The 26,651-nt window shown below is 41.5% G+C and overlaps 1 protein-coding gene across 1 annotated transcript; it reads left to right on the top strand.

Moving 5' to 3' along the window:
- Positions 1 to 9: 9 nt before the first annotated feature.
- lin7a (lin-7 homolog A (C. elegans)) lies at positions 10 to 26,344 on the top strand. The gene is made up of 6 exons (XM_026327398.1): positions 10 to 133; positions 10,378 to 10,496; positions 16,451 to 16,522; positions 20,737 to 20,946; positions 21,258 to 21,473; positions 24,396 to 26,344. Exons 1-5 carry the CDS (start codon positions 97 to 99, stop codon positions 21,471 to 21,473), a joined length of 654 nt encoding a protein of 217 aa, XP_026183183.1. The 5' UTR covers positions 10 to 96; the 3' UTR covers positions 24,396 to 26,344.
- Positions 26,345 to 26,651: the final 307 nt, after the last annotated feature.

The following is a 26,651-nucleotide window of genomic DNA, read 5'->3' on the forward strand; positions in this document are numbered from 1 at the left end:
CCTCTCTCTCTCTCTCTTCCTCTCTCTCCCTCTCTCTCTCTCTGTGTGTGATGCTGCAGCTCTCTTAGTCTCTCCAGTCTCCAGTAAACAGCAGTCATGGCGACAGTGGTCCAACCGCTCACTCTGGATCGAGGTAAGGCGCTCAGAGCTTTGCTATTTGTGTTTGTCATTGGGTGTGTTTCTTCACGCTTTAAAAACTTCGGCAAGAAACTGGCAACCCGGGATAAATCCAGGTGTGTGTGCCCGGCTCGGATTTCCTCCAGATTGTCTGCGCGGCTCGTTATTTCCAAGGCAGGACGAGCTCACGCTCTTCTAAATAAAAACGTCCAGCATGACGGTTCCGTGCGTGCATTTTGGAGAAGGAAGCGCTTGTTTCTTCTCCTAAACTGGTGCGAGGTCTTTATGTGCACATGCATTAATTCACCATCATCAGTCTGACAAATGAACGCGCTCACAGTGCGTTTCGTATATTTCCATGTGTGTTATGTAACCTCGATAACATTATCCTGTTACAGCCCCGCGGTTTGCTCTTCATCTGTGGACTGAAAGCGCTTTGACGTGAACATCTACTTCGTTAGACAGGAGACAACTTTTGTGTTTGAATTGGACAGGTGTAAGACAGGCGGGCAGGTGCCCTCGTGCTGTTGGAAACATACAGTGTGCAAGCAAATTGCAATCATGGGCTCCTGGTTTCTTAGTAAATACTCCGCCTGTTAACACACCACAGGTAGTGTTTACTGTGTATGTGTATGTACATAGTGTGTGATTTATACACATAACTGTGCATCCCCTGACCTATAGTGCTGTAGCAATGCCTGCAGGATGAATCAATTTGCATTTTTAATTGTCTCCTTATGGGAAACAGCTTTAATGTGACAGAATACTGCACAAATGTTCCAGCAATACGTGTCCTACCTACTACCCCACTGGGAGAAATTTTAAAGTACATGAGATGCATGCATGAGAAGCACGGGTGCACTTTAAACCCTTATACTGCCAAAATGCATATCAGCTGGTGAAATATAATATTGCACAAGCCTTATGGGAAATGGATGCTGTCAAGTATAGAGAATGGAGACACCTTAGCTGCTTCCTCTGTCAAGTAAAGCTAGCATCAGCTCCCTGGTCACTTCCAAGGCACAGGAGGGGACTATAAATACATGTTATCTGCTGAGAGTATAAATTATTATTCAGGAAGTAATCTGACTGAGCTCATGTGGAATCCAAGTAATTAGCCACAGTTGATCATTTTGTCTATGAGGAATTGCAGGTTTGTCTATGTGCTCAAGTGCAATTTGTTATTTACTGAAGTTTAATGCTTAAAGCTTTAATGATACACAACCTGCTGGGTGCAGATGTGCTATGCCATGCAGAGGTAATGAGCGGAGTGTGCGATTTCAACAGACAAACAAATAAACAGTGCGACCCACACTTTCCGATCCACCCCTCATCCTAGTGTGTTAGACAGTAAAGGGGCTGAGCTGTACTGTCAAGCTGACACGTTGAGCTAAGAGAAACGGCTTCCATCTTGGTAAAATGTCAGTATTCCACCTTATCTGATCTTAGTCATTTGCTGGGGCAGTGATTCAGACGCGACCTCAGCCTGTACGCAGGGGGCTGTGGCATATCTAAATGCTGTGGCATGAATTTGACCAGTCAGCCGCTCGCAGCTCTACTGGCACAGGGAGTAATAATGATAGTTTCACACAGGAGCCGTCAGCGAGAGAGGACATTACAGGCTCACTTTTTCAGCTGCTGCCACTTTGGAGAAAACACTATAATTGCTAATGAGAAGGTAGTCTCCTCTGCTGTTGTGGGTAGACTTTAGCTGCTGAGTCGTAGAGTTTGTCCAACACACACTCGGAGGAAACAGACAGAGATGTTCATTTCCACAGCTCCCACTTGGCTTGTTGGGTCACAGCAGGACGAAAACATCTTACATCACTGGCCTTCCTGTTATTGTCGGAGGAAATCACTATGATAAGCAAGCTCCAGTGCCCCATCGAGAATATGGATTTGACTCTACCTGTGTACATTATAAAACCAGTCTGCATTCTCAGTGGCGCTGGCATTCAACTACAAATAGACACGTCCCAGAGCTGACAACCTTTGTGGTATGAAATAGTGAGAGCAAAGGTCACTGGGGTGTATCTCATTTGCTGCTGCTCAATGGATTTTGTCAGAAGCTTCTAGAAAATAGGTAACACTAGTTTTGCTATGGGCTCTTTCCCCGGCATGAAACTGTAGTTGAAACAAATATGAATAAAACAAGATTACAAGAATAGTGCAACCAATAACCTAGCTGCTGCCATAATTCAGTCTGGCTGACACTGTTACCCTTGGAGCCATGCAGATAGAGAGGCTAAAACATTCATCAGAAACTAGCCATCCTAAATGAGAACTGAAAGTTATGTTGCCACCCAGTGTTTCTCAGCAAAATGCAAAATGTGTGTCCTTGAGCTCATAGAACATGCTGAATGTATTTCCTTACTTATATTTTAAATCCGGTATTTTTTACATCTACTGTATACTTGCTGGCTCGAGATTTTTTTCTATTTCCCTACACTTTTCTAGCACGGTGCTGCACCTGTTGATCAGTGAAATAGGGTGAAACTGTACATTGTGTATGTGCATCCTCGTGCGTGCACAAGACAATAACAAAACAAAGACTCACTCTGTTGCTGCCAGATGCCAAAAGGTCAACAAGGGACCTTTAAAACCACATTTATTAGCAGCTGACAGGTGTTATGATCACAAAGGTCTACACCATCTACGGTACTTCCACTTCAGTCGGAAGCTCCCTACATTTACCACAATGACCTTGAGAGCCACATAAACAGCTGCAAACCTGTTGCATCCAACTGTTAGTTGGACATTTTCATACAGTTTATAGCCTCCTGTAATAATGACCGCAGAGCTGGACTACCCTGCTCCTTGTTTCCCTCTCAGAGATCATGGCAAGTTCACTGATTTGAGGCCAGATTTTATGCTCTCAGTCACACCAGTGAGTTGAAGGATTAAAGGGAAGTTGACGAGCTGACGTCGTTTATTCATAATCCATACATGAAGGTTCTCAGAGTAATTGTCTTAGAGAGACACTGTCTAATAATCAGAAAGGATGAAGAAAACATATGCAGGATGTTTTCTGTCTGCTTCCAGCAGGAGCCATTAGCCCTGTAGGAGTGATTTATTTGCTGTACTTTAAGAAGGTGGTCACAGTCGGGCAAATTAGTTCTGATTCAATGTTTATGGGACTGGGGTTGTTCAGTCAAAATTCAGAGTGTGATTATTTCTGTTTTATGGTTGGAATTAGCACCAGAGCTGCCAAGGGGACCCAGGTCAAAATGACTGTGGCAGATGGTACGGTCTTTTCAGGACAGTTCATTCTGACATCCAGTCAGCATCTCTCAGGGTTCAAAGGCAGGAGTGGGATCAGAGAAAGGTCATTAAAGCCTTTCCCATCGACTGCTGAAGAGAAAAGCAATGTTTCAATCAATAATCAAAGTCAGAATTTGAAAAGAGGATCTTTAGGTTTCAGAGATTTAATCACAGGTGCATATTTTAATGGGCTCAGTGTCTGATGTGGACGTGTTTATTTACATCACTGCAGTTTTGTCAAACTGACACTTCCAAGTACTGAAAATGAATTACACTCAGTTCTGCCACTATTAGAAACAAACTAATTATACCAGAAAACTGGAACACTGCCCAGCGCCAACACATTCACACAACAATGTTGTGGAGCCTTGTCAAGCATTGAAGCCTTCATTATGAGTCACTGTGGCTTTGTTCAGCTCTGTGCCTTTTCTCTAATCAGCGAATGATGAGGATGAACTTAGTCACAGCCATGTTAGATTTCAGGGAAATGAGGTTCCAGAGTTCGGTGCCACACAGACCATGCCAGCTACAGTCATTTGGCAACACGTTTCCTTTTTCACTGTATTATTTTATCCTTATAAAACAGAAAACAATACACCGTAAAGACCTTTTATGTGTGTAAAGATTAAGTGTTTGGTTCATGGTTGTTAAAACAGGTAATACTGAATGGAAACTATGATTTGCTCAATATGTGACATGTTTGATCAGAATTACTGAGGTTAATTAACACTGAATGTTTTGTTAGCTCACCTGTTTCCACGGGCTCCTTTTATGTTGCTGCCTTTGAATTGTTGTAATGAGGTTATAGTCGGCTTATATGAGGCAACGTGTTTTTAAGTCCTTAAAGTCTTAAAACACTGATGCCAGGTGGCCGACAACAAAATGGATGATGTCTTGTTCCCTCCTCATCAGCTAAAAGTTGAAAATGTCACTGCACGTCATCACTTGTGAATCAAGTCTCAGAAACTTTTCAATTACTTCACAATCTTCTTTCAATCACAGTAAACAATCCCAGCTGAAGGCGCGGTAAGTCCTCCGTGTATGTGATGACACATTTACTCAGAATCTGATGTAAAATAAGAAAAGCAATACTGAAACTTTGTGAAAAAAGATAAAGCCCCTGATGTTTAAAAGAATCCATTGAACTCAGGCTATCGGAGCATAAAAGTGCAGGGAAATGCCAGATGTGGGTACAGTTATTGGGGGAAAGTACAGGTTTAAGGGAATTTAACGCTACATTAAACACTGTTTTCAATACTGAACCTCCATTAATAATTTGATTCCGTCATTACCACACAATGAAACTTTCTTCAGAGAAAGTATTAGCGAAGTTGTGATAGTCACATAATTAAAAAACTTAAACTTAGCTCATTTAATCAGTAAGTATCTCTAATGAGAATGCCCTCACTCTGAGTATAGCAGAGGGAAATTATCTGCTGACAGCATCTTTGCTGGTGTCATCACTCTGCTTAATATGGTAGGGGTGCATTACACTGTAGCTGTATCTTCATGTTGCACACTAAGTTACTTTGACTGGTGTCACAACTCCTCATGAATGTGAAAAGATGCTCTGTAATTACAACTCATATTTTTCCTTTGCACATTGTGAAACCCTGATACTATTTTTCTGAGCTTGTTTTTCCTGGCAGATAATGAGAGAGGAAGATTTTTTTTTGTCACCGTTCTTTAAAAATAACTCTTAATTTAGATACGGCAGCATCGACTGACTCCCTTTCCTTTTTTTGTCTGTCAAACTACACAGTGAGAATGGTCTAATTGCTAAATTTGGCAGCTTTACAGTTGTCAGTGTGGAAGTTGAGCTCAATGTTTTCACTGAGGATGATGTAAAACCTTGTACAGATGTTGCACACATCTGTACCTGACAAAGCCCCTGCAGCACAAAGCTGTGGGCATGTGGGTTAAAGTCAGTACAGTACAATAAAGCACTCAAATCATGATTTCCCTTCACTGCAGTTCCAGCGGAGCAGTGATTAGTTCAGGATTTGCATCATATCTAGTGGTGGACGATGTGTTAAAAAGCTTTACTTAGCAGCACAGCAAGACTCAGATGTAAAAACAGAGACAAGTAAAATCAAGGATTGATGGTCAAAGGCAGGCGAGCAAAGACACACGACCAGGCAGGAAAATGAAGGCTCACACTAGACAGTCTTGTGTGAAACTGAAGGAAATGGACAAATATTTGTAGTGAGTGGAAAACAGGAGGATTGGGGCACAGGTGGTGTAGTGGTCAGGTGAAAAATGGCAAATGCTGGCACCAACTGCAGGGCAGGATAGGACGATGGTAGACAACAAACGTCAAAGATGAATAATAACCATTTTATATTCATGATGGATCAAATGACTAACTATATGTGAAAAATGCTGCTTGTGGTGATGAACGCAAAGAGAATTATTAGCCAACTTTGCAGTTCCCCTCAGCTCCAAAGACAATTACAATTATCCAGCTTGTGTTTATTTTTACAACCACAACTTTACTGTTTTGGTTCACTGTTATTTCTCTAATCAGCATTATTTCCAGATGCACAAGGCAGCTGTTTCAAAGAGAAAGTTCTTAATACCCACTGTACACTTTCTGTCCAGAACCAAACAGTACAAAGGCAGAGTTAGCAGTAAAGACAGCAGAGCACTTCCAAGCCAAAGAAAGAGGTTTTTCTAAGGATCTGGTGGAGAACAAAAATCCTAAGGTGGATTTTGAACTTACAGCATTTTCACCAGGTGGCCTGAAACATAATGATAACACTGTATTCTACTATGTCTGCTATATTACCTAAAACACTAATGCAAGCACATTCAAGATAAATACATCTTTTAACATTTTACAAAGCAAAAATACAAACGCGTTAGCAGCAAAAAGTATGCTCAAAATAATAACTGACCATGTGACACTAAGATTATTGCGATGCATGAATTGATCTATGAGGTTCTTTAAAAGTACAAGTACCTCGATTGTTCAGTGTTTGTACCATCACTTGTGAAGTCAGTACTACACATGGCTGATATTACTCTTTACCAGTAACGTTGGTAAAGAGTAATATCATGTTAAATGCGGTGGTGCTCGTGCATACTGCTTTCACCCAGTTGAGTTAGTTAGTTGGAGGTGAGATCATGTTTCATGTGTTTTGCTGCAGCTAAAGTTATTCATAGAGCAGGCATGTAACACCATGTGGGTGTCGAACACATGACTTGGTGTCATCATGAACTGCAGCTTCGTTTGTTCTATCAGTCTTTTTCTTCAGCTGAAGAAATTACATGGGCCGAGTGTGGGCCTTCAATATTAGTATTGTGCACAAGGTCATCCACGTGCTTTTTCTTCCTCTCTCTGCAAGACTGTTAGGTAATGTAATATGTCATTTCACTGCACATCTGATTCTGGAATGATTTCCTGTTAATGTGACGTAGCTGTGATCCCCTGCAGCTGCTTTGTCATGGAACACAATCCCTCTTCGGTGCCTCTGCCCCTGTGTTTTCACACCCCTCTGATCAGTCACACTGATCATCTGATGGCCCACTTTTTACATTAAGCATGCAGCGCAATGGGTACTGAAGCGCACTCGTGGGGCCATTTTTGCTTAAATCTCTGTGGTTCATTTGAGCTACAGGGTAGAACTGAAGACACAGACAAAAGGGAGAGAAATGTCTTGCACTACACTGTGTGTGTGAGAGAGAGAAATAATCAGATCTGTTTTCTGTGCAACACTAAGCCCATACCGTGATTTGTTTACACATTTTCTTTCACAGCATCTCCCATGTGAAGGAAAAGCATGACAGCAAAGAGAAAAGTCTTCACAGTCATATTTTGCTGGTTAGATTAGATTTAACTAGAGGTACTGAAGAAAAAAATGTGCCAATACATTTCATTACCCCTGAGCTGCATATAAGAACCAGAAAGTTACTGCTTATTCTCTTTAATGTCTACGTGATTACCTGCAATTACATCGTCTTGGTCACTGTTTTGCTTCCCCGTGCTGTTCTATATGGATAAAAGTGCAAACATATATTGACAGGAGCAGGAGCTTTCAGTTTTCCAGTTACTGCAATAGCTGTCACTGTTGTCACTGCACAGCCCTTCTTTTTAATGGAAGGTTTATGAAAGATCTTCAAGATTTAAGATTTCTAAGTTAGAAAGACTATATTCAGATTTGCAACGCTAATCTCTGAAGTTAAGCTCCAACAAACTAGTCAGGTCCTTGATGTGGATAAAGAAAATGGTGCTAATGAGCATGTGAAAGCGAACGCTGAAGAAAGAGCAAAGGAAATCTCCCCTGGATGGCCCCTTGACCTCTGTTTAATGAGAAGGAAATGCTCCTAAACCTCCTGTACAGTCGCCCTTGCTGCTTGGAAGTGTACCAACTCATTATGAGCTATTCAGTCAGTGTTTTTGGCTACTCAGGCGTACACATAAAAAAAATGACCCATTCCCCTTGGTAGAAAATATTTATACAGCAGAATAAAATCTTTCTAGAACAGTGAAGTAAATCAATAGGTAAATGATATCACATGGATATGAACTCATTTTTTTCATGGCTCTCACTGAAGGTCAGTTCACCCAAATAAAAAAAAAAAAACTTTTTTGACTGTCAGATATTTCCCTTAAATGGACGGTTTATGAAATTATATAATAAAACATGGCCATATAGATGGTTCGTAAACAGCCAAGGAAATCTTTCCTGGATAATCCACAAGAGTTTTCACTCCAACTAATTTCTGCAGAAGAAACTGCCCCTATAAAAACTGAATCATCCAGAGTAACAGGGACATGGTTTCAGGAAGCAGAAGTTATTTCATATTTCAATCCCATGAGAAGCAAACAAATTCCAAGAGCAGAAAAACTGTGTCTCAGTTGGGAGAACAAAACCAAAGCGTGCCTGCAGGGCTAAGTGTCACTAGAGGTAAAATCTATCAACAGTCACCAGTTAGAAATGATCAAACTACTTTATCTATCCCGGTCTCAGTCACGCAGTAAATTTGGCTCTATGATTAATGCAAACAGTTCATTTTGTCATATACAAACAGAACCCAAACACCATGACACTTGTAGTTAGCACTGAGTCTGATTTAATATACTGTACCTACATCTGAAAGCATCTTTACATGAGACGGAGCAGTTGCTTGATTAATGGCTGATTAGCATTATCCTAACAAGCCGCCCCACCGCCAGCTCTCATTTGCCAATACAACTCTCACTGGACTAGTTCTCATCAGCTGTAACTGGTCTCGATGGGAACTGAACCTGCAATTCAAGCAGATCAATATAATCCTCAGTGTTTTATTACAAAGGGCTTGGAATAGGAACGGCCATTGGATTTCCCTGAGGCGTGCTCATTGTCTCCATATGCAGTATAAAGGTGAAAGGCAATAAAGGGTACAATCTAAGTGTGTTTCACATTTCCTTTTTATGGGCGTATACAGTATTCACACAGTCAGAGCTCCAGACAACTTCTTTTCTTGTCTCCCACAGGTCTGCAAGCAGTAAAAGCTCCTCTGTCTGCCATCTGCTTTATTGAGTTACTCTATATTCCCAGAATTCAATACCAGTGTGCGTGTTTGAGGATGTGTGAGTGTCATGTCTCTAAGCACAACTTTACCACTGTGTGCTGTGAAAAGAGATACTGATGCAATCTCGACAGATGACAATGAGGACAGAGAGTGATTAGTCCGTTTAGATTTACTGCTTGTTAATTGACACCTGATTTCTTCCTGCTGGTGCAGATGTAGGGTCCTTTAGATCAGCTTTGATTGTGATTAGGGCTGTGAATTATAATTATTTTCATTATTGATCGGTTAAATGAAACAGAATACCTAAAAGCCCTAACGCACAGCCTCTTTACATCGCTTGTCTGCAGAACAAAACCAAAAGACGTTCAGCTTGCAAATCCTCATTTTTAAGAAGTCGCACCAAGCAAGTTATTTATGCAGTTTCTCCTGCATATATATATATATATAATGCATATGTGGCTGATGCACAGGGTGTACTGTGTGTGAGTGCATGCATTCGCACATCTTCTGTGTTGATTAATCCATGTTGGTCAGCAAAGTGTGCTGGAGCCGGGAGTTTTAAAATAAAGATGCTGTCTGTTTGTGTGGGGGGTGACATGAATCTAAAGCAGTAGCTCCATCGTCTGTTACATGTGGAGTAGATCTTTGGTTGCTGCTGTTAAATAAACCAGATAAACTACGACATATAATATATTTGCAATTTGGACTATGATTGTTATAAGCTATTTGAATATTTGGCCTTTTCAAAAAGAATTGCATAAAGAATCGACAAATTATGAAACTGTAGGATAATATTTTAAGTAATCCTAGTATAACAAGACAGCATCCCACTGTATTTAAGGGTGAAATAAAACTATGGGGAAATACTTTGGTTCCACTGTAAAACTGTACTAATCAGCTTTCTTTGTGTGCTCACTGGTCCCTGGACACACGGACTGAAAAAAACATGTTATTGACCCCACAGTCCGAGTCCAGTGATTGAGTACGAAATCACTTTCCTCTCCTTCCATTATGTATCTCTATTCAGCCTGCCAGTTCCAGAGGGCGAGAAATTAATCAGGCAAGCTGGCGGGCTCAGTCAGCACAGGCTAATTAGGGGAGGAGAGCTCAGCAGACCACAGTGTCACAGGCTCTAACTTTTAGTGTAAATGCTCTGCAGTGCCCGGCAGCACCTACTCTTACCGGGATGTGTTACCTCTGAACAAATGAGTGTCTGACTTTTCCCTCCTCTCCTTTATTCTCATGCATAGAGCTGAGCAAATGCAAATGATCCATGGATGGATTGCTATTCTATCTTTCTTGCTCCTTCTGGCCTTGACTGAGTCTATTTCTATTATCCCACCCACTGATTCGCTCTAGCGCCCCTCTCATGGCTGTGCTGTTAATGTAATTGAATTGGGCATCGTTCTCCCTCTGTCTTCTTGGCGTGAGCACCCGCAGGGAGACGCTCACACCCTCTCTCTCTCTCCCTCTTCCTGCCAGATGTTGCCAGAGCTATCGAGCTGCTGGAGAAGCTGCAGGAGTCAGGTGACGTTCCCGGTCACAAGCTCCAGTCTCTGAAAAAGGTCCTTCAGAGTGAGTTCTGCACGGCCATTAGAGAGGTGAGTGGCTGTCAGGGAAGGAACCGCTGGTCCATGAACACCAACGTGACTCATGTCTCTTGGTTCTTTTTTCTTGTGTGACACTTTTCATTTTTATGACCTTTCTCATGCCAGCACTCTGTGCTGTGGTGTTTTGCTCTTCCACTCACTCATCATGCTCAGTGCTGTTGATTCTCTGTCATGTGCTCAGCCAGGGGTGCAGTGTTGCCTTAACACTTCTGTTTATTCCAAACAGGAAAGCAAAGCAGGCCTCTTTCTCATGGAAAAGTAATACTAGACAAAGCTGCTTCTCACACTTCGTTCTGCCCTGTGTACAAATACTTGCACTCACTTGCATTTTTAGTTTTACTTTGCTTCTAATTGTGCTGCATCTAAAACTTGCTGTGGGCTCTGTTTGAACACAGAATGACCCAGCACCTCCTCCTCATAGAAACATCGTCATTTCAATTTCTGCATCCTATATAAAGAGGTACTTTAGGGAGAAAATATGGAACATAATCTTCTTAAAAGCAATGTGCTCACAGTTTTGTGCAGTACAGTTACATTTACAATAAATTACTGCAAATATATTGCAACATATTGAGTAAATGAGTAGGATGGGTAATATTTGAATTACTAGCAAAATGTACATTAAGTACATGCCAGCCTCTTTGAACGTCTTATACCTGGATGCAATGAAAAACTTTATTCTCAGTGGCTTTTTTTGGCTGCAGATTAAGTTGTAGACATTGTCTGTAACATTGCATTTAACACTCCAACCTTTTGGTCAGCTGGTGCAACAGTCTGCCTGCATTTTAACAGACGATTAAAGGTTATCCTAGTTGTTACATGACATGACTGAAGGTAAAGATAATGCTCCCTTATGGTGTAAGTCAGCCTTATAGCAAGCTTAAATATGTGAGGGTTGTAACAACAAAATGAGAGCATGTACCTTTAAGTCACTGTGGTGTTATAAAACTCAACAAATGACTGCAACACAATGAAAATGCCAGAGATTACTGTTCTGCCTTATTAGTCCTGAGGCTGAACACCAAAACTCAGAGGCACGGCGAATATTTGACCGTTTATAAAATTGACACAGACCATTAAAACAATCACAGGGCGAAAAAAACATTATGAGCCTTTCATTAGTTTGAAAGTTTGATAAGCTCGTTACACGGAATTTTAATTACTCAAATCACTGTTAGAGACCGTTTTTAATCACATTTTACAGGGATGGGATAAAGTGTGAATCATAAACAGGAGCCCTTGTTTTTTCTCTGCTTGTTAAAATGCTTTCATTCACATGCACACAGAAAAGCCACCCACTGATTAATCATCTTAACACCATTTATCAGGAGGACCGAGTACAAAGCAAACAAGAGCATTCACTCTACATGACACCACTATACAGGCTGATAACCACAGATCTTGTATATTTAGTGTCCTGTCTGTTGTGATATACTGTAGCATTACCCAGCGACACGACGTTGTTAGGCAAGCAGGAGTCTGAAGAGCAGGGTAAACAGATGACAGATGCCACAGCTGCACCATTGGTCCAAGCTAATTGTAAACAAAGTGAACATGCAATTCGTCCTGGAATGAAGGAGACAATTAGTGGAATAAATCAATACATCGGGAAGGAGCTCCACTTCATTTTCTAGAGGGAAATGACTTGTCAATTAAAGGGTCTACTGAGGAGTTTATAAAACTCACTTGGTAATAAAAAACCCTGGTACCTTCTCTGTCATCTTAAATATTAGAAGTGGATTAGGGAGTCGTTTATTGTATTACACAAGAAGATCATGATGGGTGAACTTTGATGGTCCAGCACTGTACACCGCTAAAACACTTACGGTGTAATAAAAGGTCTCTGCCCTCTCTGTGACCCCAGAAAAATAAAAAGAATCCATGCGTTCTTGTCTTTTAAGCCAGCAGCAACTTTTTCAGTATTTAACCAAACCCACAGTGTTAACTCCAGGGACACAGCCATTGTCTTGTCATAATAATGGAAAGATTGCCAACAATAGCAGTGGCACCAATTAGAAGAAACGGGTTCAGACAGAACATTATGTAAAACCCCAGACATCATGCAAAGTGACAGAAAGGAATAAAAGGACTAATCTTCCCCTCTGGGTCCAGGGTCCTGCTCCGAACAGCCTGGCACATCCTGGCACCAACTGCATGTGTGGCAACAGGCGGACTGTTCTCAGTGCCAGTCACTGGAGTGCAACAATGGTGATTCTACACTTTGGCAAGACACAAAGACACAGACCAACAAAGAGGTGGATAAACACAGTCACCAGGGACTCCAGCAGAGATGCTGTGGGATTAGCGTGATGCAGGGAGGCTGACTGTGGTTTATAGTCGATTACAGGTTTGCGAGCAGCGATGATACAACAGCTTCTCTTTGTGGTGCTGAGCCAGCTAGAGGACAGGGTCTAAGTGCAGGCTATTGCATACTGTAGATCATTACAGTCATTACACAGTGCATTAAAGGAGTTGTTATGGTGGAATATCACAGCTCTCAACTGCTGTGGCCACTGATGCACTGTTTGTATCAGAAACAATTAGCAGCGACAGCAACAGTTAGGCTGGATTTAATGGCCTGATGTGCACGAATTGTTTTGAATGTGTTTGTGACAAGAGAAGGAATCACAACCCACAGGGTTCACTTTCCTTCCACATCGCCTGCTCCTCCAACACATGGATGTATCTCAGCCTCAACGTTGCAAAAATTACCACAAAGTAATAAGATCACTTTACAAAGTTCTTTGTCATGGAATACCAATTTCAAGCAATTTTGAAATCTCTGAAAGCTGATTTTTATAACTTAACGCATCCATCAGTTTAGAAAGTACAATATACTTTGCAGCAAGAATTTAAAAGACCAAAAAAAATGAATATTTTGATTTTCTTTTCTCTATAATCACATTTAAATTAATTTCTGTGTTTGATGCCGCGGTAAAAGAGCCATAAAGCACAGGTCAAACCGTTAGTGCCAACCCTCCTCTTGTTCATTTTGATCACACTCATTCTGTGACATTTCATTATTGGAGGTGACCTTTCTTTCCAGACCAGCACTTGTGTCATCTGTGATATGATTCTTCCTATTACACGCATTCATTTCACAGCTTGGTGGGCCGCTGCAGAGCCGGACAGGGGGGACATACTAATCTTGTGTACCGACCGAAAACCTGACAATAAATGCACATCCAAACCTGATCGCCTGCTCTACGTTTTCCTCAATAAAGTTTACAGAATCAGCCTGGTTAAGGATGACAGCCGGCTGTCAGTATGAAGAATAGACGGCAGGGAAAGAGTCTGTTCAGCAGAGCTGGACTAAATGACAAAGAGACAGAGTTTGATGAGTCGGTTGTCTTTCCTCACTATGTTCATCAGTGAAGATGGTGTGGCAGAATCCTGTGTCTCTGTGTCAGTCTCACTGCGTCAGCCAGAATGAATTGTCAGGGTCAATCAGCCTTGCAAATGGGAAAGGAAGGACACAAGACGAGATGACTGGAGGAGCTAACCAGCTGGAAATGATGGACAATGGGAATTTGCAGTATATTGGGTTAGAGAGTCCCACTTGACGGGCACAGGAAACACAAAAGGCCGACCAGAGCAGTAGCCCTTTATCATCAACCCCAACATTGCAGTTAATTTCTCACCTCAGCAAAGATTTTTAATCAGCATAATTGACTGTGTTTTATAAAAGCCAAACCAAGCGAGAGTGGAGGTTTTGTGTTGGTTCCATCCTGATGCCTCTGCCTCCCACATCCCTCGAAATTAAAGGATGAAAGCTACAGTAGGTCGGTCCGTACACTTTCAGCACCACTGAGGGGAAATGTATTGGTATGTCCTGTACTGGCTTTCATTCATTCTCAACCACACAGAGCAGTCTAAGGACTCTGTTGTACCCATCCCCCTCATATATGCCAGCTCTGTGACTCAGTGTAGGAAGCCATGGGTACCAGCAGCAGTGTCATGTCAGTTTGCCCCAGGCATCTCATCTCTCTGGCTTTGTGGCAGCCTCCTTGTGGGTACTGGCATCGGCATCCTATCAGGAAGATTGTGTGTTTGTGTGTTTGTGTGTGCTGCACCACGATCCTCTGTGGTGGATCAAGCAAAAAGGAAACATGTAGGGAGGGTGGAACAAAAGTATCAGCATTTTAGGGAAAGACAGTGAAGACATCTGCTGAAATGAAAGGGGAATGGAAAGAATGCCCGCAGGACAACTGCACTTTTTAGAGCAAAGTGCAGCCACAACAAGAGGACACTGCCATTCAAAGGCACACAGCCATGTGTTCAGTGTTATGGCTTTGGCATTCAGGGCAATGCATTCAAGCGCAGTAATGAATTTGTTAGCTAATTGTAATTTTTTATGTACAAGGAAAATTAAATCACTGTGAAAAAGATAATTTAAAGCTGTGCTTCAAATGTGCATGCCAACTGATTACAATATGAATATCACTAAAACCAAACCCATAAGATACAATATATGAGCAAAACTAAAAGAGCATCACGTTTAAACTAGATTGTTACATATTCCACCTTTGGTAGACGAAGCTGGAGCCAGAAAAAATAGGTTTAATTATCAGTTGCAGGACTATTAGACAAACGGTTAACTGAGGGGAAGCTGAAGCCACTGTGCAGGCAGATGGAGGCATGAAGAAACTTTCATGGCATTTATAAGCTGTGCTCAGCCTTAAAAAGTGCACAGGTGGAGGATGTCCTCAGAAAAAGGTATCATATGGGCGTCGAGCATGTGGACTACGCTTTTCTCCAAAGGCACCAGAGCTATAAATCTGCAAAAATGTGTTGCAGTCTGCAGTGTAGAGCTGCACTCAGAAGCGTCTCACGTGGTGTTTGAGATTCATGAGCAAACAAGACAACAGAAGCTCAGGGATATTTTTCCTCTACATACAAACATCTTCTGGTTTGCATCCTTTAAGCATACATCCTCTCGATGATTCAGAGAAGCAAGGCCTTTGTAATGTTTTACTCGAGCTACCAGGCGTGTTTGCTTCCAGGCAATCTGCCATGCTTTGATGAGAGACATCATCTCGTGAGTGGAAACACAAAATTCATTTCTGAGCCACAATATCAAATATGTCATAGGTGATATTTCCCAGTTAGATTTGCACAGTTTGGCTTCTGAGAAATGTATAGTAGCACAAGACTGATTCAATTTTGCTGTAACCCTCCTACTGTACTGTTCATTAGAAGGATGAGGAATATCTGACAGATTTTTAATGTTCCTCATTTTTTCATTTCATTTTCTTAACCATACAAAATTATTCTCTACTTTTATCCTTGTTCTTTTACATTTTATGGCTTTTATTCTTTAAACAAGTGCAGTTGTAAGGCATCTTAAAAATTCATGCGTTAACTGAAAAGGTCGAATTCCTGCACTGCATTGATTCTATCTGCTGCAGTGAATAGGCAGAAAGCCTTGTTTTGTACAGACATAGAGAAACACGTGTTCTGATCCCCAGCAGTAATGTATTACTGCCTGTTCTGGAGACTTTGCTAAGAAATGTACAGGTATGCATAGCAAGCTGCTGCACAAATACGAAGCTGAATTCAGGTAATGGAATTAGGCTGTGGTTCGCAGAAAGTCACATTTTCAATTGGGAATTGGGTCTTACAAAAGTTGGCAGAACCTTGATTTGCATGGCCTCATCTACAAGGACAAAATAATGACATTTACATACTTTTTGCATGTCTAAGGTAAATGTAAGCAGAGCACTCATTTTGAGTAGTACTAGCGTAGAATAACACCGGGCCTGGTGCTGTGTCTTTTCCATCAGTCAGCCTGTTAGTGCAGTATGAGCCTGCACAGCCAGCTGTGAAGAGAACACCATTATTTGACTATGGAAATGAGCTGTTTGAGCTCAGACGCAGGGCGCTGGTTTCAGATTTCAACTATGGGAAACACAATTATAACACGTGCCTCTATTCATCTGCTTCAGGTGTACCAGTACATGCACGAAACGATCACAGTGAATGGCTGCCCAGAATACCAGGCGAGGGCCACAGCCAAGGTAAGAGCCACTTTGTACGTCTGACTTACATCAGTCATGTAAACACAGAAAAATAACCCGTGAAAACTGTCATTAATGAGTGACCAGTCCAATCACCTTGCCTGGTGAGATTATTCTCATCTATTCTTATGGACCAAAGTAGAATGAAAGGAGCAGAGTCATCTTCGGCTGCTAATGGCTCTCATTAGCAGTGTGTCTGTGTAGTTAAGCAATAACTCTGATGGTGCCAGTTTTCCAGGAATAAAGCAAGAGGCTGAATGCCAGCATCACATGCTAAAGCACCGCCTTAGGGGTTTATTACTGATCTTCAGACAAAAATGACAAAGTTACTGAATAACCACTTCCACTTCTTCTCTATATGCACATATGCTAAGTCCATAATGACCACAGGCTCATAGATGTAAATAGAAACACATGTGCAGATGAAGAGTCAGATAGTTCAGTTACCCGACATCCAACACCATCCATCTATCATCTATTTAGGGTCCCAGGGGTCTGCTGGAGCCTATCCCAGCTGTCTTTGGGTGAAAGGCAGGGGTACACCCTGGACAGGTCACCAGTCCATCACAGGGCCACATAGAGACAAACAACCTCACACACTCACACTCACTCCTATGGGCACAACTCCACACAGAAAAGTCCCTGATGGGTTTCAAACCAGGAACCTTCTTGCTGTGAGGCATCAGTGCTAACCCACAAGAAACACCACATTTAGCTAACGGTACAAATTTTTACTGTAAACCTACCAGGTGCTGCCTGGGTAGCTTATACGGGGTTTTGCCTGAGGCTGCATTTCCCAGATGTTTAAAATGGAGACTGTAAAATTAGTATGAACTCAAGTCAGAGTGGACAAACTGATAAGATCCAATAGTGAAATAATGATTTTTCTGTAAGTCCTTCAGTCTGAAGCAGTAGATTTAGCAGAATAAATGTATTTTCTGTGGTTAGAGCGCTGTATAGCTGCTGGATCTATGTCTGTCCCAGAGGGTTAAGGGTTTTTTTTATTGATATAGGATACACCCTGTCTCAACCTCAGATATCTTACCTTATTCATGGTACAAGCACTTACAGAATATTTTAGGTTTACATAAAGTTTTAGTATCAGTTGTTAAGTTTGAGTTTTGGGGAAAAAACAGCTGAAACTCTTGATTATTCCTTTGAATCAAGCAGCTCTTCACCTTTAGTTACAGTTACACAGTCTGCACTTTCTTAATGTCTTTGATTTCAGCTTTAAATCCATCTTCAGTTGCATCTAATATTTGCCCTGAATCATCAGATTAACAGCCGCTAGATTTTCATCTAATCTTAGTTCTTCTTTGCTCAGACCCATAAGACACACATTTAGTTTATCATCGCTGCTAAAAAATTCCTCTTTGAAACAGCTTAATGATAAAAGCACATATTTGTTTTGCTATTTATCACATCTGACAGGCCACTGTAATTGATTGATTTCTTTACTTTGTTCATTTTGATGAAGGTTTTTGCTGTGTATTCAAATCAAACCAAGATAAATTCTTTCTATACTTTAGTCATGTTGTTTTGTAGAGAGCTCATATCTATTTATGGATGTAACTTATATAAGAGGCTGACTATTGAAAAGCTTATCCTCTTTATGTCTTTCCTTCTTCTACTTGACTATTTAATACATAACAGGCAGATTTTTGTGTTGCACACATCACATCGCAGGTGAAGGACAAAATCAGATCCGAGACATTTCCAGGTGCAGTGTGAATGTAGAATGGATGGAATAAGTCAGTTTTAGTATGCAGCAACGGTGAGCTTGAAGAGGATTTTTCATTAGCATCTCTCCTGTAAGAACCACAGGCTTATATGAAAGAAAACAAAGAGAGATTTTATGTGGAGCGCAGGAGGAGGAGGCTGATGAGATGCAGGGAGGAGAATGGCTAAGATCAAGTAAGAAGAGATGAGAGCACTTTCTGGTCCTCCAGCGGCTCTGTGTCCAGCTGGCTCCACTCCTCTTCAGCACATCACAGAGAGTGGGTGGAGGATATGAATAAAAAAGACGACAAAAACAGAGGGAAGTGTGTGCACAGAGAGACTGCATGAGGCTTTAGATGATGGGTGTCTCTTTTATCAGCTTTTCTCCACAACAAGTATAACAAAACAAATTCTGATGAACTGCAAATGAAGGCTAGGTTAAAGGAGCAGTTCAACATTTTGATAAACACTGTTATTTGCTTTTCGTGCCAAGGGTTGGATAAGAAGATTAAGGCCTCTCACGTGTCTGTGCGTTAAGTATGGAGCTAGATTCAGGAGGTGATTAGCTTCAATGTGCATATATGCAGGAAGCAGCCAGGATCAAAAATACACCTACAAACACCTGTAAAGCTGACTAACACATTATATCTTATTTAATTAACACAACAACAACAAAAAAATAGCCACAGCATGTAACTCACTGTGACACATTTTGGTTTTATAACCCCTCCGGTTGCATATTTGTTACTACCTACAAAGACGCTGTGACAGTAAAGCTGGAAATAAGAAGTGTCTGTCTCTTATTTCAAAGCCTGAAGCAACTGTGAAGACGTGATTTAAAACCCCTCCTGTTTTCTTTTTTTGCCCCACACTTTCAGAAGTTACTCCTTCCAAATCTGTATTAAAATTGCATATCCACTGGGCAATTAAGCTCACGGCTAATGGCCTGAACTGGCTGTGAGGGCTGGATGTTTTTAAATGATTCTTCTCTCTGGAGATACTCACTAAGCTAAGCCACAGTGCCAATGAACTCGATCAGTCTCAACATACAGTGCAGCCTGAGTGGGAAGGAGATGTTTACTGTAGCAGTGGTACTGAAGGTGGAGTCTGTAAGATACAGCGGCAAGAATGATGAAATATGCGAAATATATGATACCAGTTCTCTGCATCTCCAGCTCTTTAGTTAGTGAGATGGCAAATCTCCCAACAGTCAAGATTTGTGTTACACCTGAACGATCCATTCTCTTTGATTGCTTCATTAATTCAATCAATTCAGCCCCTAATTCCTGGCCCGAGGTCCTTATTAGTTAGCCAAATAGAGCCAGGGACTATCAGGGCTCTCTGAGGGAGGAGCCAATGATTTGGCAACCCCCTGCGGTTCTTTGGAAACGTTAAGTTATATGTAGACAGTATAGGTGTCTACCCAGAAAGGATGATCTACCAAGCTTTTCACTTAAAATGCCTCCTGTGCTTGAAAGGCACCAGCCATCTGCCAGATTGTTTTTTGGTTCACAGAAACGCAGATAAAGTTGTGAAGGTCGAAGCTCAAAGTGAGGCCTGGGAGGTGACGGCATGCATGCTGAGGAGCTGCCTTTTAGCCCAACAGTAGGACAGGGAGGGAGGAGCAGGGGAAGAAAAGGAGAAGGACAGAGAGGGAGTGGGGAAATTGGTAGAATATAATAATTTAATGTAATTTAAGCATCACAGCCGGAGAGGAGAGAGAAATGAGAACTGTTTGAGAAGGAATAAAATGTGGAGACACATATGAATATGGAAGAGAGCAGAGAAGGAAGCTGCCTGGAGGGAGAGTCAAAGACCTCAAAGTGCCAAGCTACTCTGCTGCTGGGGAATTTGTATAAACATCCACAAAAGCTTCTGACAGAATCCCCCCTTTCCAGATCTACCTCACATATCATAAATGATGCTGACTTGACAGCACAGCACCTGTGGCAGTGTGTCTGTGGATCAGTGGGCATGCGGTGTCTGTTTCTCTGTTCGTCTGCCATTAGCTTTCCCAGGCTGGGCTAACAAGCTCCTGGGTGCTTTGTTCTCAACGTACAAGGAGTAAGGATCTTAGTATGTGTTCAAAGAAACCCCCCCAGTCAGCGAGCAACTTCACTCAGCTGCTAGAGATAGCTGGCTGCTCCTCCAGCATGTAGTTGGATGTGTTAATCCATGTGCTTAAAAAGCCCGAAAACATCTCATCTGGAGACTAAATCCCCAGCCCTGACTAAATCCCTGCACTTTGTTAGGACCATCCTCACAGAAACTCTGCTTGCATCCACCTTTAAAATCACTGCAGAATGGTATTAAAATGAACGGCCTCCTCCTTTGCAGACATGAATGACTAAAGGCTAATGGCTACTGCAGAATCTACCTTTAAAACCATATTCATCTTTTAGGCAGTGGAAGTATAGAGTTGGTCCTGTGGATATTTTCATTTTGCACTTGTGAGACTCACCAACCACCATCCAACCTCATTTCTCTTCCTTCAGGCTACAGTTGCAGCCTTCGCAGCCAGCGAGGGTCACTCTCACCCGCGGGTGGTGGAGCTACCCAAGACGGAAGAAGGGCTGGGCTTTAACGTGATGGGCGGCAAAGAGCAGAACTCACCTATCTACATCTCCCGCATTATTCCCGGGGGCGTGGCTGAGAGGCATGGCGGCTTGAAGCGAGGGGACCAGCTCCTCTCTGTCAACGGTGTGGTACGTCCAACCAGACGAAGACACTGATGCAGCGTAAGGGGAGACAGGCTCCATGTACAGACTGAAGGGAGTAATTAGATGAGCCACTCTGCCCCTATTTATTATTTAAACCTGCTTCCAGAAAAATTATCCTCAACTGAAATACTGAGATCAGAGTCCTGCACATGTCTTGAAAAATGAAACACTTCTTCCCCACTGGAATGACTTGCATAACAGGGGGGGTCTATTTTAAAGAATATATATATATATATATAAAATATATTCAAATCTACTTCCTTTAAAATTCCACACGGTCTCTAAACCCCCTGCAGAGCGTGGAGGGAGAACACCATGAGAAAGCGGTGGAGCTGCTGAAGGCAGCCAAGGACAGTGTGAAGCTGGTGGTTCGCTACACCCCTAAAGTGCTGGAGGAGATGGAGGCTCGCTTTGAGAAGCTTCGCACAGCCCGGAGGCGCCAGCAGCAGCAGCTCCTCATGCAGCAGCAGCAACAGCAGAACCTGGCCTCTCAGCAGAACCACATGTCGTAGGTGAGGCGCTTCATTGCTTTAAGGGTGAGGGGTGATGGGAGGCGGATGCAGTGGAAGGAGTATATTTGTATTTGCATCAGCAGAAAAGTACAGAGTGTATTCAGTTTGATGATGTGTACATGCTCTTTTGCAGCATAATCCTGCTACAGTTCAGTGCCTTTACATCAAGAAGGTTCCCAGCTCTCCCAGTTAGACGAGGAGACCTACACCACTTTCATGCGTGTGGGAAAAATATGAAGCTTCAGGCAGGAGACAGCTTATCTTAGCATAAACATTGACAAATAGGGGGAAAGGGACAGCCTGGCTCTGTCTAAGTTTTAAAAATTGCCTACAGGCACTCCCCCATTTTCCAATTCAGTCTACCAGCAGATTGTTAGCTGCTTGGAAATAACTATAAAGCACTGCCTGTCATGGCTTATTGCTGTATTTTGGCTTAGAGTCTGGATGTCTGACAAAGGTCAAATCGAGACGAGCACAGATTATCTGTTTTCAGCCGACAGAGATTTGGATCAGAAATATATGGTATTTTATGACTTGGATGCAATAAAACATAATCAGAGGGAATAGTACATGCAGATGTCCACATACAGTAATACCTTAGCATACCTCATTTCCTGTACGAGCTTGTGCAGAGCCTCAGGCTTAGACCCCCCAGCTGTTTCTGTTTCAAGGTGACCAGAGCTTTGGAGTCAGAAAATCCTGTCGGCAGATGTATTGGCATATTTAGGGCATAGAAGTCTCTGCATGCATTTACTTTCTATGTTGCTGGTTTTATTAATCATACCAAACTCTATCACCATGCTATTAGAATTACTTGAGTTGGTTGAAACTGTAAAATACCTGAATTATCAAATGTCAAGCCAAAGAAAACAAATGGAGAAACAGGTTCAACTCACTTCTGAACTTCACTTTGTTTTCTGCTTTGCCATGTAACCACTTTAATTGGCTCGTGTGTACAACTCTGTACAAGGCCTGAAACCTCAGTGGTATATTTAGCAAACTGAGCGGCCAAAATCCTCTGTGCAAACATTACCACTTCTGCTGCGACTGATTCTGTTGTAAGTGCTGTAAATTATTCAAGCTTGAACCGATTACATCTGTTGTTCATGCTCCGCAGGTACTGGATAAGTAGATACAGCGTGCAGTGTTGTTCCTGGGAAGCTACAGCTGGATGCAGAGTCTACATGCGTCTGCTTTACACAGTATTTTTAGGAGTCCAAATTTAGAGCAAAGATCTGCACCACCAGTCAAACTAAAGCAGAATCAAACTTTCACTTAAAAGCAAAGGAAACTTTTCAGACACTAATCAGGCCATGAAGCTGGATCATATCATGCAACGTCTAGTTCCACCCAGACTTCTTGAATTATTTAAGCGTTTCCCTGATGTGCTGGAGACAGGCACATATCCAAGGTCTCTGTGGCACTGCCCGTTTGATGCTAAGTCCCTCTAGCATACTTCTTGTCTTCCACTTGGCACAGCACAGCTTGAGAAGGTATTTGGGAGCTTGTAACTGGGTTGTGGTGAACCTGTAAACAGGTAATTGAGCAGGGATCATGTTTTATCAATGCCAGCACTCCGACCGCAAAGATTTGATTTAGAGGCCAAGAGGCTGCAAACAAGAGTCGAACATTTACCACTGGTTTCTCTGGTATCCCCCTCTCTCACTGCCTGTCTCCTGTGTCCACATTAACACACTGTAAGAGCTGCCAATATCAGCAGCTTGAATGGAGCAACAGATCAGCTCAGATGAACATGCAAATCACAGCCTCACTCATTAAATGTATGTAGGAAATAACACACACGTTCCCTTTTCCTGAAACTCTGCATATTTATATATCCAAGTTAAAGTGACTCTGCATAGATTTAAATACATATTCAATTTCAAGTCAGCATAAGTGTTTCCTTTACTGTTCTACTGAGTCACTCCACTTCTTTTAGGGCCTGTGTAGTTGGTTTAACTCTGCTTTGTGGTTCAGAGGGTTTATCAATCTACAGTTTATTACAAGGCACCAGAATAATCTCCCTATAATTGAAGCAAAGCAAAGCATTGACATCGCATTAAATGAGCCAGCAGGAGGTCAACAGTAATCAGCGCTGCAGACTAATCACTTTCTCTGCCACACACACCCCTCAAACTTTTCTTCTAATCAGCGAAATGATGAGTTTAAACTAGTATGAGTGAATGTATTGATGATTTTATATTACGGAACTAAAGTTTTATTCATTTACATCCAACTTTAAATGACATATTTAGCAAAAAAAAAAGATGAAATAAACAGTATACCTTCCTATAGAAAAGTCCACAATGAAAAGAGGAAGTAAGGTCTTCTTCACCTGTAATGTAGAAGACTTTGAATTTGCAAAATAAAACGACCCCAATACTCCCAAAATGTAATACAGTCCATTCCTTTATATGGGAACATGTAGGATTTATAGCTAAAAATATATTTACTCCCATAAAATTATATTAATAAGAGTGAAGTATTTTTTAAAAAGTAAAAAACCAGAAGTGTTAATATGTACCTTTCAGAATAAAAGTCCTGATTTGACAGGAATCAGGGTACAATCCAGCCAGACAAGGAGACAAACATGATCAGAGCTGAACAAGTTGTCTAAATGATGTTTATAAACAGGTCTGTGGAAAAAAGCTTAATGTTCAGATGTTTTTCTGTGTGTCGAGGTAAAATATGAGCCATATCTTTCATCGAGGAGTGGCTTTGGCGCTTCCTCGTGTTTGGTATGATATTTGGCTTGCAGGATGCTCAGTTATGAAGTGACGGAGATTAGAAGCTGCAGTGAGAATACCAGCAATTAAAATCTTTGGTCATTCAGAAAAATCACATGCTCAGTGTCTCTGAACCGTCTGCAAGCTCTCAGACATTGCTCTCAGCTTGTTTCTCCTTTTTTTTTCTGATTTGCAGGTTGTTCCAAAAGAAGAAGAAATGAAGGAGAGTGGAGAGGTGGATCTCAGAGACCATCTGTTTATGTTGAAGATCCCAAAGGAATCGCTCTGTCTTGGAGGAAGCCAACAAGTAGAAGACTCTTTGACTTTCTCTCTCCCTTCCAGTGTGATAGCTGAGCAACAACAGAGAGCAGCCGTTTGTCCTGAAACTGGTGCTTTGAAGGAGGCTAGTACTGAAAGTCACCCATTGGAACTTTGTAATCACCTTTATAAGTTGTTCTCCCTGGTTGTGACTCTTTCTGACCCCCCCTTTTCTTATGTTTCGTTAACAGTCACACATTTTCTCATTTTTTTTGTACTATCAACATCCATGCAGTGGCACCTTTCTTTGCCATAGATATCATTTGTATAGTGTGTTTCTATTGATTCTTCAATTGGTGCTTGTGTCTCTGTATGAATGACCATTGATTTGTTGTTTTTTGTGTCAAATTTTCCTGTTTTGGATAAACATGAACTATTTTTTAACTTCTATATTGTAGCAAAAAAAAAGATTTTGTATCTCTTAGGTTTAGCAATAACACCCATTCTTCAGTCTAACATTTCACCACTAAATTCTTAATTGGACACACAGTGCAGAGTTTATGGAAGTGGTGCAAAAGTAAATCACTGTAAAGCAAACGATAAGGCAGCTTATGGGTCCAAATCTTTCTTCTGTGCCATTTGAAGAGATTATTGATTTACAGGCATGTACAAATAATGTGCAATAACTGCGATTATTATAGTGTAGTCTACTCCCAACTGAGATTTATTCAGGAAATATGTTAAGAAAAGGTTCAGAAACATGAACCGGGTCCGATTCCCGACAGATAAACAGAATGTCGCCTGTTTTCATTCAAACACAGGGGGAATCAAATCAGAATACTATGTTTATTTTTTCAAATTGTTATGAGAAGTTTAACATAAAGTTTTATTCTTCCTTTTAGGTATTGTGTATTATTGTGCAGATTATTATTTAAACTCTATTCAATGTATAACAGTGGAGCGTGTAGTTCATAGATCTGTTGCCTACACTTTTGTTTCCAGTCATTGTGCGACGATATGAAACTGAGAGAAAAGTTCAATCTTCCTTTTGTCCCTGTGAGGGAAATGTGTTTTAAACTATCAGTCCAGAGTTAAAGTGGTAAATCTGACAGGTCTGTATTTACTTTTCTATCATCTCCATCTTTGGTGCTAAGCATTCCTAGTGTTTTTATTTCGCACTGCACCTCCCACAGATCACGTCTTGCTCAGCCTTGCTGTCTCTGATACCATCTTGTTTTCTGTTCCTTTTCATTTTCTGCAGCCAAGGCTTTTTGATTTGTTCAGCCTTGCATGCTTTAACCCTGAGACCTTTTCTTCTTTTCTTTATCCCAGACCAACTAAAACCACGACACATAGAACCTCTGGTATACCAGAAGACTTTTTCCTCCCCAAGAAGAGACTAACCAGACATAATGAAAAGCTGTTAAGTTACATTTTTAATGAAAATTTCAGAATGCCATTGTGGATTTACTGACAGAACGTGTTTAATTTTCAGTTATTTCTGATCTACATAAAATCTAATTGCACAAGTCAAGCAGAGCAAAATTCCTCTATATGCATAACCTGCGCCACGCTGCCAGATATTGCCAACTCCTAAATAACCTGTTAGCTTTAAGGTCACTTAATGCAGAAGCTTTTGTGTCAGGTGACTTTAATATTCAGGTTTTATGGGATATCCTGAATTTTGTCTCTCACTTGCTCAATACAACAGATCCCAGATCCTTTTTGTATCTTTCAATCACAGGTACTCTTTCTTAATTGACTTGCATTTTTCAAGCTGATGGTCCTGAACTTACCGTAAACATAAAAAAACAACAAACTGTTGATATGCAATTGTTATACATACTATATTTGTATAAATAAATCTATGTGCTTGTGTACAGTGAACACTTTGTTGACTGCTTCTTATTATAGTTTATCTTTATGGTGTTCTTTGGTGTTGACTGTGAACAGGAGAACCAGCAATGAGCTTAGAACCTGACTTCTTCTTTTCCTTTGGGCTGCTCCCTTCAGGGGTCACCACAGCCAATCATCTGCCTCCATTTAACCCTATCCTCTGTATCCTCCTCACCCACACCAACTATCCTCATGTCCTCCTTCACTACATCCAAGAACCTCCTCTTTGGTCTTCCTCTAGGCCTCCTTCCTGGCAGCTCTAACCTCAGCATCCTTTTACCAATGTATTCACTGTCCC

The sequence above is a fragment of the Mastacembelus armatus genome, chromosome 23 (genome assembly GCF_900324485.2).
Source record: "Mastacembelus armatus chromosome 23, fMasArm1.2, whole genome shotgun sequence".
Taxonomy (NCBI): domain Eukaryota; kingdom Metazoa; phylum Chordata; class Actinopteri; order Synbranchiformes; family Mastacembelidae; genus Mastacembelus; species Mastacembelus armatus.

What these genes read in the sequence shown, in the direction of transcription:
- lin7a (XM_026327398.1), top strand. Translation starts at nt 97, where the DNA reads ATGGCGACAGTGGTCCAACCGCTCACTCTGGATCGAG. An exon ending in TCTGCACGGCCATTAGAGAG is followed by an intron (nt 10,497 to 16,450) that starts GTGAGTGGCTGT and finishes CATCTGCTTCAG; the next exon opens with GTGTACCAGTACATGCACGA. An exon ending in TCCTCTCTGTCAACGGTGTG is followed by an intron (nt 20,947 to 21,257) that starts GTACGTCCAACC and finishes AACCCCCTGCAG; the next exon opens with AGCGTGGAGGGAGAACACCA.